Source organism: Zonotrichia albicollis, chromosome 9 (assembly GCF_047830755.1).
Source record: "Zonotrichia albicollis isolate bZonAlb1 chromosome 9, bZonAlb1.hap1, whole genome shotgun sequence".
NCBI lineage: Eukaryota > Metazoa > Chordata > Aves > Passeriformes > Passerellidae > Zonotrichia > Zonotrichia albicollis.
This window is the reverse complement of record NC_133827.1, coordinates 33,144,523-33,162,380: the sequence shown is the minus strand read 5'-3', so window position 1 is coordinate 33,162,380 and position 17,858 is coordinate 33,144,523. Positions and strand designations below refer to the sequence as shown.

Genomic DNA, 17,858 nt, shown 5'->3' with positions numbered 1-17,858 from the left:
TAAACCAGATTAAACTAACGGCCATCCATTAACCTTGGGTATGTCCACATGGTACAACACAGACCTGAAGAGCAGCTCAGACACCAGATGTCTTGCCAACACAGCACTCTCTCATGGCACCAGCTCCCTGCTCAGCTGGATAAATAAACTAGAGCCAGACGAGCCATTCATTCTCCTTCAGTGGTGATGCTGCACAGCTCTGCAGTCCAGGAGGCAGCAGCTCTGCAGCTCTGCTCCCAGCCAGGTGACACAGCCAGGCACAGTCACCAGAAAGGAGCGCTGGGACATTCCCCCTGGATGCTGCTCTAATATGGAGATAGTGCAAGGAAGCTGCCTCTCTAATACCAGCAAGGCAGTTGTACATTTAAGGGCCAGCTGCAAGACACAGGCTGAGGGTAAAGGCATTGCAAAGCTTTGCAGCTGCCAGACTGCTCTGCCCAGAGCACGAGCCTAAAGGTCAGGGCAAGAAAGAGACTCTTGAAATGGGCAGAGAGCTGTTCCCAAGGCAGCCAAGCTGTGCAGGACACTGGTCCCACAGGATTGTCAGACACAGCTGGGCTATGCCCAGACCTGTTGTTCACAGACCCTTTAGAAAGGATGCTTTTCAAGGGATAAGCTCTCAGACTTGCACCAAAGGGAGAAGAGCTACAGGTCCAAACCTAAGCCAGACCAGCACAGCAGTTGTAGTTACTGCAAGAGGCTACAGCTGCAAACCCAATCTTCACAGAAGGAAAAAAACCAACCTAACCAATCTGACATCAAAAGGGGTGATAAAACCCAGCGGAAATTTACTTTACTGCAAAAAAATTCAAGGAGGACACAGAGGTGAGCGACCTAGCTACCGTCCTTGAGACTTTTACCGGAACTCCCCACGCCCTGAACAGTCATTAGGTCAGGAAGAAAGAAAAGCTGCTGAAATATTCCTTCCACTTCACACAAGTCCTTTGGACTTTCCCCAGCCAGCACCAACCTGGCAAACATTACACCATGAGGGACTGAAAGAGATCACAAGAGAGATGCCAGTTTCTATAGAGCTTGCCAGCAAAAGTAGCCAATGTTCATTCCAACAAACAAGCCAAAAGCAAGGAGACTGAGAAGAAGAGGACGTCCTGGCAGCTAATTAGTGAAAGCATAACAGTCAGGACTTCCAAGCACCAACAAGAACTAAGCAGGATATACAACTTTATGCAGGATTATTTTCACACAGAACAGAGAACGTGTCTGGGGAATTCTTCACCAGTCACTTTTTGCGACCAAAATACACAAGCACTAATTAGATCATGCCAAGACTTCATTTTCACACTTCCAAAGCTGCTCAATTAAAAGTATGTGTTTTGGCACTGCTCTCTGTTTCAAAACAATTTAGACAAAGTTAAAAACAAAGAAATGCTTCAACCCCAGGAGGTGACACAGCTGAAGATGGATGAATCAATAGCATACTGGAAACCTAAAAGGCTTGTAAGCAACACAGACAGACCTACTTTCATGAAGCAGATATTGCCTGATATGAGAGAACACAGAAAACAAAAATAAACCAACAATTAAAAAGAAATAAAAATAGTGAGAAAGTAAGGAAATTGCTTTTTTCAGCAAAGTTGGTAGATCAGCTCTGCCTTGCAGTATTTTCTTAGATCATTACCAACATTTTTAAAGAGCCTCCAGGTAGTTAAGGCTGGGGTAAAAACTGGAAAGGACAGGTAGAACCAGGGACCTTCAAAAACCCACACCAGATGTCTTGCAGCAAGCACATGCTGGGGAATGATGTCATGTCCACAGCTATTGAAGCTGTGAGGAATTTGTGGGAAAAGATAATCAGGAGGAATTTTAATTTCCCTTTCAGTGTTCTGAGTGGCACTTTTTAAATATGAAACTTGATTCACAGTATCAGTTGCAATTCTTCAAGATACTACAGAAACAGAGACTGTCACAGCCACAGGTTCCAGGACATTGATTTGTATATTGAAGGATAATCCCAAATAGCAAGCAAGAAAGACTTCCTGTGTTAGCAGTGTTAAGAAAACTGCTATTGATGCACATAAATCACTGACCACCTTGCACTGCATGATAGTGCACCAAGACCAGACTCATTCCCAGTTCTTGTGATGCGCACAGCAGTTAGGGCATAAACTTCAGAAATCTGGGGAGAAGGCATCCCCCTCAAAGCAAGTAACATCACAAAGCCAGGCCAGGAGAAAGTGGGGGGCCAGGAGATCTCCTCACCCTGGCTGCACTTCGCCTCATCTGGAGGACGACACAGGAACAGTGCCTGGGAGAAGGCAAAACTGTTCCAGCTCTCTGAAGGAGCAGCATGCTGACTCAAAACCTGCCTATTAGGCTGCAGATACCTTTATCTTAGATGGTTACAAATTACCAACAACAAATCTAATGCATCCCATCCCTGATGACAAATATCCTTCTTATCTCTGAGAACCACGTGGTTATAAATGAGGTTCCACATCCTACCCCAAAGAACCTGTTGTAGAAAAATCCCTGTCACTCCTCCAGCAGCTGCAATAAATCACCCCTATTTTAGATTCCTTGTCCCTCTGATTTATGGCCTTAAGAAAAATAAACATGAGTTAAGGAAACAAGGGAAAAGAGTTAATGAGCCAAACTCAGTAGTTTTGACCACATGTAAATACTGCAGCCAACTGCTGTTTCTCTGACAGCCAATAACAAGAGCAAACATGCAAATAGATATGTAGAAGTTTTCCTATTCCTAAGAACTTAGGGATACAGTCCAAAACCACATCACCTCAGGACTTAAAGATCATCAGATTTTTAGTGTCACAGCAGCTCATTTCACCAGCTATCAAGCTAAATTAGGAATATAGTCTACTTTAAAAAAACAGAGCATGACATTCACTGTACCAAGTTTAGGCCAGATGAAACTTTTAGTATCAGTACAGTTGATTTAAATTTATTCCTAATTATGCAGATCAGAAAGAAACCCAGACTACAGAAAATCTGGATAGTCTCTCAAGAAAGCACTTATAAAAAGTTAAGCGAGTGTAATGTGCATGACTTTCTAAAAACCAATCCCATCACAACAACAGGTATCCTGACTCTTATAAGGTGCAGGCTCCAAATACTCATGTGATATCACCAAATAAGTCTCCAAACTGGCAAAAAACAAACAGTTCTAAGAAATACTAATTCCACAGGAACCAAGAACTAAGAAAAGTCCAAAATGATAGTGGTTATATAAGAGATTGGATTAAGAATAATCTACTGTGATGTGTGCATATTTACAGAAGACTTGGAAGAACAAAGTTTAAAACAATCACTTGAAGAAAAGTTAGTTGTTAAAGGAAACAATTTGCTGTACTAGATTATATTTATGTGACCAAGAAAAAAGTAGTGAGCAGGAGCAGACACCAGGTATTAAATGCTGGCTTGACTCCTCTTCTAAAGTAAGATCAGATGCTCCAAGAGCATTTCCCTCAGTGCAAGATGAAGCTCTTTGAGCAACACACACTGAAATTTAGCAGTATCTCACACAGCCTAAACTCACTCCCGTCTGCTATTATTACACTGGGGATGTAACAACTGACCACATGTCATGAATGATTATTTAATATTTAATTGTTCACCTAAGAGAAACGTTTTTATCTTATTCTGTGCCTGTGCAGCCAAACCACAGCTGCAATGTGACTCTGTCTGCACTGGTAGGACAGGATGCAGACAGTCAGTAAAAAGAAATTTGTCTTCCTACCTAACCAAACAATTTGCCTTTTAATATCACTTTTACTCAGCACAGAATGAGGAAGAATAAAAAGAATATTAGACTCCTCAAAAGCTCTGTACTATACCTTTCTTGTGATTTTATTATTCAGAACCCTGGTTTTGGCTTTACCATCAGAGAGACAGAGGCAGGAAGGGTCCTTCTCAGGAAGGCAAGGTTGCTTGCAGCATCCAAAAGGCTGATGTTTCTGCCTCCTTTTTTTGCACATGCAGGGGGAACAAGGGCTGAATGCTGGGTCATGGCAATCTCACAGAATCCAGATCATTACAGTAATTATATCATTATATACCATAAAGAGCATGCCAGTGCTTGCTGTTAAAACTGGCTGTGTTAAGATGTCAGTTGATTCACTTCAAGTGATATTTGATCAACAGAATGTCATAACCACATCTGTGAGAAAGCAAATGCAATGCCACATATGTCTCAGTGAGCACCTCCTATTCTCTCAGCTTTTCTGCCACCAATCTGCTGCATTGCTGCTCCAAACCCAGTGAATTTGCAGCTCAGCAAAGCCTGGGAAGAGCCATGCCAGCTCACAGCAAAGGCCCAGCAGCGTGGAACAACATGTGGCCGTCCAAAGAACGGCACAATTAGAAAGTTAGCATGTAATGAAGCTTTTCCAGATTCCACCAATTTGTGGTTTGGGAAATTGCCAAGATGGGGAGGGATATGCACACACTTGTGTGTGACCATCAACTTACAGCCCTCACTGTAAAGCCTACAGCAAAACAAATTAAAAAACCAAAACAACTGCCCTTCCTCCCTTAGAGCATCCATCAACCTTTCAGATTTGCTAGAGCTCTGCTTTTCTGGACATCTTCCTAGCTGGCTTCTTAGGCTTCCCACTTTACTCCTGAATATCATGAATTACACTTGAATGCTTTTTGTGTGCCAGAACACTTACTATTTCAATAATGACTTCTCCAGAACTTTTTTTTTAATATTATGAATGTAATGTTTCCAAACAACATTCTTGATTGTTAGACTCAAACAGCCTTGCTGTGATAACCCTCTAAGAACCTCATCTCCTCCTGAGTTACTGTTATCCTTACATTAGCTGCAAGATTTTGAGAAGAAACTGAGTCTCAGAAGAATTTGGTTGAAATGAATTATTATTCAGCAGGGCAAATCCAAAGCTAGCATCCCCTCTGGACAACTAATGCTTCATAGGTTTTCACCAACAGTGGGAGGCAGTGACTTGCCAGGATACGTAGCTCTGTTCAAACTATACGTGGTGATATTTGTGATGACTGCTTAAATCAAATTGTTCCTTCTTCACATTTGCTTGTAATTATGCCAATAGCAGCCACAGCTGGGAAAAGTGAATTGTACTTTATGTCTTCTGTACAGAAAGCGTTTAAATATTTATCTGTGATGTATGGCTCAGAAGAGGCAGCTTGAAGATCTCCTGCTGCACTGCATCGCATCTGACAGCTCAGTGTTGAACAGAACATGTGCTTTCATGAAGCATTACTATTTCTATCACTGTTGGACACTTTATGACTAAAATGTTGGACCCATTATCCTATTATCCAGCAACACACACTGTACATAATGAACAGCTCTATATCCTTGGCCTTAGAGACCTTCTGTCAAGATCAAAGGAACTGGAAACTGTGCAAAGAAATACTGCAAACTGATAAGGAAATTATTCATAAAACAACAACAACAGAGGCACTGATTTGCACTAATTTCTGAGGAACTGCAGGTTAATCAGGAATTATTTTATCTGCATACACAGTATATTTATGCAAAACTGGAGACCTCACTGGCATATTGTAGCAAGCAACAGGGAGTTAGACCCCAAAATTCTTTTTTGTAAGTTTTGGGCATCACCAAGGCCTTGTCTGGGTACTATTTTCAGACTAAGACTAAAATTTCAGCTGTAGCGTGCAATACATGAGACGGTTGTCATGAAAAACATTCCACGTTATAAACTACTACTCTAAAAGCACCAGGGATTGGGCCAGGAATCCAAGCCCCAAGTGATATCAAATGACTTATTATGCTATTTCCTTCCACAAAAGAAATTACATCTTGCAAGAAAAACCAAAACAGATACCTGAAATTAAACAAATTCTGTCTGGCAATTAAGCAGGCGGCAAAAGAGCAAAAAGAGGCTGTAAGGAAAAACAGGTTAAGTTTATCCTCTATACTGACACACTGCTTCCCTCCTTAATGAGCCTACAAAATATTGCTGTAATCATAATATCAACATTTTCTTTGACTTTAGTAATTATACACAGTATAATTGAAGCTTCTGAAATTGATGTATGCACAACTCCATAAAATATACTAAGAACCCAGTGGTGGAAGTTAAAGCCATAAAAACCAGTCAAGAAATAAAGCGCAATTTTTCTTCTTTATCAGAGTAATTAACAAGGACTGAGGTAAATCCTGTCACTGGCTATCTTTTATTGTGATGTTCTTCCAGGAGATAAAGGCACAGACTCAGGGAAACCCTACAGCTTGAAATCAGGAGACAGTCTGCAAACTGCAGTGATACTCTGACTTCATTTGCTAAGAGTAGGTTTAAGTACCTGGAAAAACAGCCTAAGTCAAATACCTTACTTTGCAAAAGCTAAATATTTGAAAGTTACCATAGCACCTCAATATTCCCAAGATGTAACACAAGAGGACAGGAGAGAAACTTCTGAAAGGCGGCCTCCAAATGCGGTCACCACAACGCAGAGCGCTCAAGCCTGGCAGGAAGCTGATGGCCACCTCCTTCAGGAGAGCAAGATAAGTTCCAGGGACAAAAAGTCTCTCCTTCAAGTCTGTGGTGCCACACTGAAATTGTTGGCTCTTGATCAGAACTAATAGTAAGCAGAGAATTATGAACTGACAAACTGATCATTGCTGAACAGTGCGCAGCTCTCCCAGTGGATGTGTGAACAAACAGAGCTTTAAGAGCAGACAGAAAAAGCACAAGGAGGACGACAGTAGCTCATCCAAGCAATTGATGCACATGCTGGGAAGGACACAATGTTGAGAAATTCAAGCCTGATAAATTTCCCACTACTGAGCCAAGAAGTAGAAGGTTGGAGAGAGAAAATATTGCTGTCTCTCTCAAGAAGATATTACATAAATTATAACCACACATCCAGAGTATTTCACCATCCCCTTACATTTCACTGTGGCATTTATACCTGTGTGTAGGGTATCACCACTACTGCTCAGTGGGACACTGAAGTCCCTGAAGAAAATGCTCTCCAGCTGGTGTCTCTTCCCCCACAGGCACTTCACCTGCAATGAACAACTCACCAGGGACAGAGCAGCTCCTAATTTTCTCAGCAATTCAAGCAAACACACAGGTTTTTCTGTCCAAAATCCAGAGCTTGTTACCAGTCACAGGTTTTCCCTTTTCCTCCCATTTAGACATATAAACTGAACTGAGGTGCCAGCTAAGTCCTGCCTTTACTGGAACACAGCAATACACTGTGACTGCAGGAGGAGAAGGTGAGTGAAACCACCCGCACTAGCAATGGAAAGATCTTCCCTCAGAGCATCCAGAGGCCATCCAGGGTGCTAGAAACCCAGTCTGTCCAGGCACAGACTGAACACACTGCTGAAACAACAGCCTTATCTTGTGCAAGATGCTGGTACAGCAGCAAAAAAACCCAGCTCAGTTCTCAGTGGAGCACTGGGTAATGTGATGGGAATAGAGAACCATAAAAATAATCAGCACACACATCTCAATCCTAACAAACCAATATGTACAGAACCTGGAAAGCCTCCTCTGAGACCATCAGTTACACCATATATCTAATTTACATTTTTCAGAGAAACAACTGAAGCTCTTCAGCTTGTTCCAAAGGCCCAACGGGAAGGAGAAAACCCTCAATACACCTAAGTGGCAGCTTTGCAGCAGCATGAGACTAAACAAATGGAAAAACCTAAAATAGCTTGTGACAGTTTATCATTAATCAGTATGAATTACTTGGCAGAAGGCAGTATCTTTCAGTGCAATTTAGTGGCACCTTTCCCAAAGAACTAATACAAACATGAGTACATAGCAAGAGATTTGGGGAGCAGGGGAAAAGGAATGTCATCGCTGATTGAGTTGTTGATGGCAAGAAACAAAAAATGAGACTACACAGGGCAGCACCTGTGTGGCTGAAAAACATGACTGGCATGTTCCAGCTACTTCATTTGGCAAGAGTAAATTCACCACAGAAGAATCATAATCATATTACAAAACACTCAAGTCTTTTGAATAGCTTCCTTGCAGTCAGATACCACTTCTCTAACAGTTCTATTCATTCATGCATTTTGCCAGAACAGGGATAACATTCTGAATGCTTCCTCTTGTATTCATAAAAGATCATTACTGTTGAACACATGAAGGTATGAGAATAGAAGAGAGAGGGAGAGGCATTATCTTTGTTTAGAAATGGATATCAATGGAAAACTGCAGACAAAGCCTCCAGCTCAGGCAATCTCCATCAAGCCTACAAAGAAGCCCTTGTGCTGGCAGGTCCTGGCAAAGGATCCAAGCATCCAAACTATTCCATTTTTCCATCTATATGAAATGGTTTAATACAAAAGATAATTTGCCTATATGGAATTGGTGACTAAAACACATAGTTATCAACGTAGTTTTAATGAACTTGAAGTCTTGAACAGCTATCGAAGAAATTATGCTTTGACCCTCAAAACTGGTTCTCAGAGATGGCAGCAGATCTCTTTCTTTTATTTGTATATGGATATACCTGTAATACCTTAGAACCCACTTATGATTGCCTTTTGTATTAGGTTTAGTTTTGTACTTAGGTGTGTCAATAAATACTCAGGTCATTCACTCACTTTATGCATACTTACTTAAAAGGAAGAGACAAATTCTAATATGTCTCAAACCATCATTTCAATTGTTATTAGATTTAACAGTACAGGTTCAGCAAATGACCAGACTTGGCAAGAAGTCTTGCATTTGCAAGTCTAAAATCACATCACTTCAAGCAAAGTCAGGCAGAGAAGGTAGCTACACTAAGTAAAAGCACCAGGCCAAAGTAGTTCAGACCAGCCCCCATTCTGCTGGAAATATCCTTTTGTCCAAAAGATCTATGACAGTCTCTAAACTCTTTAGAAGAGTTCAAAAACCATGTTTGGAAAACAATTTGTGGTGATTCTGTCATGCTTACATGTAAAAAGCCATGATAAAATTGCTAACTGTAGCTTCATCTCCCAGCAACTCGAGAAAAGGAGCAAAAACTGCCCTTGCATAGTAGTGTTTAAAGACAAACCTGCAAACAAGATAAAATTATCCAGATATTTAAAAGGACAAAGTTTGATTGGAGAATGAAGTTTTATCAGCGGGGAAAAAAAAATCCCAGACAGTGATCTTACTGAAATCCTCAGACATGAAAATGAAAGCAATTGTCCCATATTTGTATTGCTTCAGTCATTTCACACATGCTTCATTCATATTAAGAAGGGTATTACCACAAAATCTGGAGCTGTGACAAGATAAGCTTTTCATGGACTGAGGACCCAAAAATTAGAGAGAATTAATCATAACTAGAGCTTTGTGAACAACACTTGTCAAATACATAAGCAATTGCAAACACCTACACAGTGCTATCCAAAACACCACAGCATGAAGACAGCCAAATAGCAAATACCAAAAGTCACCTCTGACAAATGTGCTTGGAATCAGCCTCATCATCAGACTTTCCCATACAGTGATAATGAAGGCCATTCCATGCAAAGAATGAGGTGTCAACGCCTCAGGTTATCACTTCTTCCAAACATTGTAATGGATAAAGTATTTTAATCAACAGCAGCATAAAGTAAATTTAGCTAATGTGATTTATAGGAAATTTTCTGTTCTCTGTCTCAGACCTTACAAGTTTAGTCATGAAAATTGTAATAAACTCTTTCTCTCAAATCACAGCAAAAATATACTGAACTGACCTTCCACTGCTCTCTGGGAAGCAACTTCACCACCACGATGTCACCGTTCAGGGCTCTGTTGCGAGCAACCACTCCGTCAATAAAGATATCGCGGCTCCCATCCTGGCCAAAGAGGAAGAAGAGTAAGTGCCAAAACATATGAAATCATGGTTGTTATGAGGTTTAAAACACTGTCATCAAGAAAGACACACACTCTGGTAAGGCAAACATCCTGCACTTGTGTACAGGAACAAAACAGATTCACCATATGCTCTTTAACATAGAAGATCTTTTAGCAAATGAGCACCTTTGTATGGATGTGCCAGTACAGTAGTTCAACACTATTTACAAGACAGAGCCAAGCCCTCAAGATGTGCTGTCTCAGTTCCTCTACAGCTACTCTTGGGAACAGGTAGAGAGTTTTCTGCTGTCACAGCTCTTGACACATTAATTTCCCACCTCAAACATTCAAAGCCAGCACTGAGAACAGACAAGTGTTCAGAACTGTTTACAAAGCAATCTCTGCAAAGTGCTCCATGCAGAGCTCCTGCTGCTCTCCTGATGAGCTGGGAAAGCAGGACATGCAGCTCCTGGATCAGCAGAGCACTCTGTGACCACAGTGGTCTGGACATTGGTTAGGGATGCAATCTCTTCTTTTTCAAATGAGTTAACACCATATTTTCTGCATTTGGTACGATTTATGTTAGAAGGTATCCCAAATAATGACAACCACAGATGCCAACTGCAAGCCAGGAGATCTTTTACTGTAACAGACATGTCAGGACACCTTCTCTGAATATTCTGGGTTAGCATCCTTGCACAAGAGCCTCTACTAATTGCACACACCATGATTATCCACCCCAGACATGTTTGGCATTTGGTTACTCTAGATTTAGTTTGGGAGATTTTCTTCATGGGGTGAACAAAGTTTTCTGAAGATGCCAACACAAAGATTTTAGTTTTTAAAGGATACCGAGTTTTGTCTTTTTTTTTTTCCTTTTGATAATTATTGACCGTGCTCTTGCTGCTTTCATTTCTGCTTTCCCATAATTCAGTATACAAAAAACTTCATGTGTCTGTTTACAGTGCAATGAACGTGTCAAGCAATGTGAGCATTTGGTATCAATATGACCAGTTTAAATAGTTTTTCTGAAGAGAGTTATCTTTGCATGGTTTTGAGGTACAAAAAAGGAGGTTGAGTTTCTTCAGATTAGTACTTCATTGTCTTTCAAAAAAAAAACAGCCTCACAACATTTAAGGTTTTAATTGCAACTTCAGCTGTTTCTCAGACACTCCTGAGTTTCATATGCACGAATAAATCCAATCAGAACTACCAGCATGTTCAATGTCCAAGAAAAACTTCTTTTATAACCTGAAAACATGAAGCCCAAATATCACATAAGTATCTTACTCTGCTTAGATACCAAAACAATAAAAGGAAGAATCCTGCCATGATGTGAAACTAAGGCTGTCCTCCAAGAGACCAAATTACTCTTAGAAAGAAAAGCAGCAGCAGCAGCTCAACAGCTGTGTGAAAGCTGCCTCCCATGACAAGATGCAGAAAAATTGCAAAGCCTCTTGGACCAACATAATTCAAATTGGAAACCGTTATTTTCAAAAAGCCAGATTTTTTACACATGGTCTTACTCCTTATTTCTCCCCACCCTTTCCCTTCAGCTCCAACTCTTTACCTAAATCCATCATATACATAAAAATGAAATGTTCAAAGTCACTTTCTAAGGCAAATTCCTGGTTAGGGTTACGGGTTTTTTTTTGGTCTATACCTGTAGCTGCTCTGTGCTGCAGGACACAGGCTGGCACTCACAATAATTTGCTCTACACTTTATCTCCTCTTGTCATGTGTCCGTGAAAATACAAGACATTTTCTTCCACTCCCTGTAAAGGTGCCTAATGTAACACACCATCTGGTTAAAGCTTCATCTCCACACTTTGCAAGAGTCTTGCCTTTAACTGCACCCACACCCTTTCTTTACAAACAATACATGTATATATACATATACACAAATCTAGATATATGTGTGTACACCTATTTTACAGCAGTTAATTTCAACATCTGCAACAAAGCTGTAATCAGAAAACTGCCATCAGTTTTGGCTTTCCTTCCAAAAAGAAACATCTTTATATCTTGAGCTCCAGGCTCTCAACTATTGAGTGAACTTACGCACTTCCAAGAAAATTTGTGCACTTTTTCCTCTGCACAGCTGACACTTCAGATTACTAATGCAATTAAAATGGCACTGAATGACAACGGAACACAATCACTTGCAAAGTCTCAGCTGTCCCTGGGGTGCATCTACTCTAACAGCCACAATGGCCTCAAGACTTGCCCAGCCCCCTCCAGGGAGCACAGGGCTTTTTCTCTGCAAATATCTCCAGCAATGCTCCCTATCCTCCTCTGACAAGAGATTTGCAGTACTTCCATCTGCTCTGGAAGTGTCTCCCACAAGCACAGCACAGCTCCAGTCACTGTCACTCATGCTCAGCAGCACCATCCTTCACACTGACACCCCAAACCACACCACCCTGCACAGGGAACACATGAGATGCGAGGCACAGATTTCAGTTCTTGGGGTGTGTTCTCTGGGTAGCTTCAAGATAAAAGCCCTGGGCCTTCCCCTCAACTCTTCATGCAACAACGAGATGAGCAGACAGAGCACATGTGCAGCAAGAAACATGCAGGGACTTCTGGTGTCAGAAGGTGAACAGCTGTTGCATTGAACTCCATGAAGGCATGGCCAAGTCATAGCTGAAGTGAAAGGAGTATAATGCCCTCATCAACAGCAGAAAATAAAGGGTGATTTTTCACAGCTGCAGCTCTTGCAGCATCTGGCAATGATGGGAAGTGCTGCAGAACACCAAGGCTGCACCCCCCCCCCCCCCATTATGGTAAATCATGTTATACAAAGGATAAGCTTCCCAAAGCATCTGTCTTAAAGGACTGTGCCTACATAAACCAGAGCCATCTTCACCCAGGTGTTGATTCTACTGGTTCTGGTATTCATCTCCACAAAGGGCAGAAAAGTAGAAAGATAACAGAGATAGCCACCTCTGCTAGCCCTCCTTAATGTATGCATTCCTGCACACAGAACAGGCACAAGGCAACAGCTGGACACCAGAGGGGCAATTAGGGGTAAAACCTCACATCCAAATAACTCATGAGAGTAGCTGAGCTTCTCTTTTAACTTTGCATTTTGTAAATGCAGAGAATATATTTAACAGCTTACACTTACCACACCTACAAGGACACCTGGCAGAGGAAGGATCAAAGTTCCTTTCACTTACACACTTCCCTCCTGATGTGCCAGAGACCTGCTCTGTACTTTTTCCTCTAGTTAATGCTAGTGTACTCTCTGCAGCCCCAAACTTTCCCCATCCCTGTAATGCCAACCTTCTTTAACAAAGCTCCAAAACATCACCCCAACTCAACAACAGAAACTAAACAACACCATGAATTTCAAGGCTTTCCCAAGCCCCAAAACAATAGCACTGTCAGTAGTAGGGAGAACAACATAATCAGTGTTTGTTTCACTGTCTCAGGGCAGGCTCTGCCTTCTCATCCCCACACCAGCAAAACATTTCAATATAAAACTCTCTCATTAACAGCAACACTTTGACCAAGTCAGTTCCAGATAAAAAGCATTGGCTGTGCCAGCTGTGAGGTCACCTTCCCAACTGGAAGGCTCTGAAATTGCAAGAGTCCTTCTTTTCTGTCAAAATAAGGAAAGAAGAGAGAAGAGGTGCAAGGCAGTCCCATGTGGCAGAAACACATCCCAAGCCAAGCAAGATCCAGCCCGTGCCAAAGCGGGCACATGAAAAGGAATCACGCATATTATTTCTGGAATGACTTTTCAAATTAGCTCATGCAGCAGATCGAAAATGGAGAGCATATTTGTTTAGGGAAGATTAACTTAAATCAGTGGAAAATCTATAAAACCTCTGCAGCCATAAACCAAGAGTTTCTGATTACACTATCTGGTGGTCCTCAAACCTGACTTCAGCTGGCCTCTGTGGGACCCTGCAGTATCCCCAACTTCAGTACAAGCAAAGCGTTTGAGGTATGAGAAAGTGGGATTTGGTTGGGAATATTTGGTATAAAAGAAAATCCAGAATGTGTTCATTTATTCCAACTCATTCACCTCTGAGTGACCTTCTGTGCACAGCATAACTCCTATCTTCATGCACCTTTACTTATGAACTTTAAAGCATTATAAAATTACACTTACTGGAGATGGAATGAAGGCTTCATGGTACTTCTTGGGATTTATTCTCAAGGGTCCCTTAAAAAAAAAAGGAAAGAAGGAGAAAGATTATGCCAGAATCTTATTAATTTTATTTAACACCAGTTAAATTAGAGAGCTGTGGGTAATATATCTGCAGTGAAACATGAGAGATACATCTAAATTTCCATTATACATTTCAAGTCTTGACAACTTAGCATCCAAGCAATTTCAAGCCAAAAGGCAGTTTCATGATAGGCTTAAGCTGATCTACTGCAGTCTGTCATCAAAGAGATGTTGAATCATTAGTTGTTGCTGCTACTGGGTGAACTGAGGATCCAAGCTCTCCTGTTCCTTTCACACATTTTCTGCTGAGCATCCACCAGCTTCGTTAACAACTGGATAATAGAAACAATTTGGCTTGCTTTGTTTTGGAAAAGGAGAATGTTGGGTTTGCTTATTTTGGAGGATGCAAGGAAAGAGGAAAAGAAAAGCTGAGCTTGCAGGGCAGCAGGTATCATTCTTATGGGGCTCTGGCTGCTTAGGCTGTTCCTGCAAACAGACAGCAGCAGTAGCTGTGATAATAAAGTACATTTCCAAAAAAGAATTTAAAGGATTTTCCAAAAATAAACATTTAAAGTCTACAGGATTAAATTCTGTTTAAACATACTTAAAGGCAAACTATCTTAAATACATTTGAAAATTCCATGGTCTATCTATTTCTGCATTGTTATCTGCCAACTTAAAGGCCAAGTCACCTGCAATAAATTCATATCAACCTTCCAAAGTAAACCAACCAGTTTTGCTGCTTGCACTCATGTCCATCCAAGAGAAAGGCAGAGCCAACCAAAGTCTTATAGGCTACACATGTGCATCCCAAAAGTATCCTGGAAACTGGGATTCAGGTGACTGCAGCTCAAACTGACAGCATTTGAATCTTATGGGAATACAACTCAGGTATCTGCCTTCCAACAGGCTTCTGCTCTGGGAAGAAACTTTAGAAATTTCTCCACTTGTGTATTTGAAGTAATTTTAGCCAATTTATTATATGAACAGATTCCATCTGTTTGCACTTCTGTGTTAAGCAATCATAGGAGCATCTCACAGGAATTGCTTCATTAAAGCTTTACTGCAGCAAATAATTTTTTATGTATTCTGGGAAACACTCAGACAATAAGGAAATCGAGATGATTACATGTGAAAATTTTGCTGCCTTGAAGAACTCACAGATTTACAAAGATTTTCCATTGCACTTATTTGCTAAAGTTTACCAGCAAATACAGAATACCAGATTACCAGCAGCATATATTCCATACTCTTTAGATACTATTTGAGTACTTTGCTGCACTAATTTTATGTCTCACATAACTTGTACTAACAAGGACACTTGCCCCCATGGCAGGCATAACCCAGGACAACAGCATGGAAACAAAGATGACCCACTGAGAGAAACCCTGGGGTATTTTATCCTTAAGCAAAGTGAGAGCTGACTTGCTGTCATCAGTTTCTATTAGCATTGGTACCCACTGATGCAAAACTCTCAAAGGTTGTCCTTCATTTATTTCCCAGAATCAGTCATCAGAAGCTGCTACAGAGAAAGGAAAAAATGGAGAGGGATTGCTGCTGTGTTTGACAAGGAGTCAATTCCTCTATGTGGCTCTACCTACCAGCACTAAGCAGATATGGGGATATCCTGTTTTCCTCTGCACAGTCCCCTTCAATAGTGTGGGACAGCTGTCAATCAGTCAGGTGAAAATGCCAATCATGCACATGAAAAATCAGGGTTTGTGTCCATGGCCCAGAAGGCACCAGAGCAGCAATGTGACCATGGATGCCCAGTTCCAGCAAACACACAGAGGAGCACAGTGTTACCACATTTACTGTGCAGCCTTTTTATCTGCATTTTATATGCACTACCTAATTATGATCAGCATTAGAATTCTTACGTCAAGTAATATTCAAAAACTTCAGCTCTTCCTTTAAGCAAGAAACTCACAAAATTTATCTTAGAAAGCAGATGGGCCCTATTATCTGTGCCCATGAAAATCCTATTTACAATGTTGTACATTTCACGCTGTGATATCATATCTGGAACCAGTCACTCTCCCCATCTGCAATGAACAACTGTTCTCATATGTGTATTAGGGGGTGAGGATCTGGCTGCAGAGTCTCATGATGTCACACTAATGTTGTATTATTTTACAATAGCTTGCAAATAATAGCTGCTATATTTATCAGTGTTTTTCTGTCATTAGGGCTTTTGTTATGAAAGGAAAGAACAAGGTCTGCAGGAAGGTTTTTAAAACATTTTCTGATGATTCAAGGCAGCTTCACAAGCTCTTGCCAATAAAGTTTCTAACCTTACTGAACTTTCCCAGTGAAACATAAAAGGGTCACGATTTCTCAAGCTGCTTTGCTAAATGCCGGGCAGGCAGTACTCCAACTAAACTTGAAGCATCCTAAACCAAGCAGTTTATAACAACTATTGTAACACATGTGCCTAGGTTCATTTGTATGTACAAAATACCAAAAAGAGGTCAGGGTTCACAATTATCTGATTGCCACCAAGGCTTCCTTAAAAAAAAAAAAATTCATGAAAACCCGGGAAACCCCAGCTTTCACATCGACAAAAGAACAGCTTTCCAAGGAAAAACACCCTTTTAACAGCAAAGCAGGCTCTGCATCTCTGTTCGCTCCACCTGACCCCAGCAGCCCTGCAGGGAGGGTCTGGGAGACGCTGGAGGCGTGGAGCAGACATGAGTTCCTGGCTGATGCTTCAGAGGATGATTGGAGTCCTTTGGGTCCATGCTCTTCCATACACAGCCTGATTTCATCTGTTGTGTATAACCACCAGCGTGCGCTCACGGCAGGACGCAGGAGTTGTTCAATCCTGTCTGCCTTCAGGCTGCCCGGTGTGATTCCAACCAACCTGACACCCCTGGGGTTTGCTCCCTGCAGTCTGAAGGGCAGGGAAAGGGGAATTCTGTGCACTCATAAGCACCTGAGCTCAGGTCCCTTTTCTGGCAGAAGGACACTTCCGGACACGTCACACGACAAAATGAATCCAGGAACCTGCAGGTCACACTTCTGCTACTCATCAAAACATGACTTATGTCAGCTGCAGCACCAGAAGCCATTAAGATCACTATTACTGACACACGTCAGCACCCGTAAAGATAACCTTTCACTCTTCCTGATCTAGGGCTGCCTAATCATGGCACTTGTGTCATCTGAGCAATCTTCAGGTCTGTCAGGAGTTTCTGTGGGTTGGACTTTCAGGAACACTTCATTGCACAGCCGCCTTGCCAAGGTCCAAGAATCTCAGTGTTATGGTAGGCTCTTTTCTCCCTAACAGAGCACTCAAATTCTCATCCAAATATTTCCAGGATGCTCCAGGAGACAGCCCATGTTCAGAGAGTCATGCTGCCTGGGAGTACTCCAGTTTCCTCAGGACTATCAGATTCAGACCAATAGGTTTGTCCTCCCATTCCATGGGCTCCTGTGGAGCCTTTTTGCAGGTCACCATGCTAGAATATAATGCCCTCCTTTTGGGGATTAACACAACAGACACATGTTCATTCTGTCTCATGCCATTGTAGCAAAAACCACTGAATATTCATCCATTCACTAAAGTTACTCTCAGGATCTGACCTATCCTGGTTGAGACTGCAGTGATGAATGGTCTTGATGAAATCATAAGGATGAATGAACTGAAGATGAGAAATACTGAGCTGGAAGGCCCATGATCTAACACTCAGCTCTGAATTATTAAATCTAGCTTCTACAGTCTCCATTGTTTCCCTGAGATGTGGAACTGGATGAAAGAAAAACAGACAGAGCCTAAGAAAGCACATATGACTCTTCCAGTTACGCAGCACATGACCTGGAGTAGACACACACATTTACAAGAATTAGGGATTCTTTTGCCAGGGATCATGCAATCACAAGTCTGTGGGGACTCAGCATTTCAGTGGGATTCTCAG

General features: G+C 41.5%; 1 protein-coding gene across 3 annotated transcripts in view; it reads right to left on the bottom strand.

Annotated features, from left to right (window-relative positions):
* The window catches only part of DIS3L2 (DIS3 like 3'-5' exoribonuclease 2), a 179,644-nt gene that overhangs the window by 141,556 nt on the left and 20,230 nt on the right, over positions 1–17,858 (bottom strand). For all 3 annotated transcript variants that reach the window (XM_074547292.1, XM_074547291.1, XM_074547293.1), the window contains exons 5-6: positions 13,882–13,935; positions 9,659–9,760 (exon numbers count right to left, since the gene is read on the bottom strand). In XM_074547292.1, coding sequence (XP_074403393.1) covers positions 9,659–9,760; positions 13,882–13,935 — 156 coding nt within the window. The remainder of the gene's footprint in view (positions 1–9,658; positions 9,761–13,881; positions 13,936–17,858) is intronic.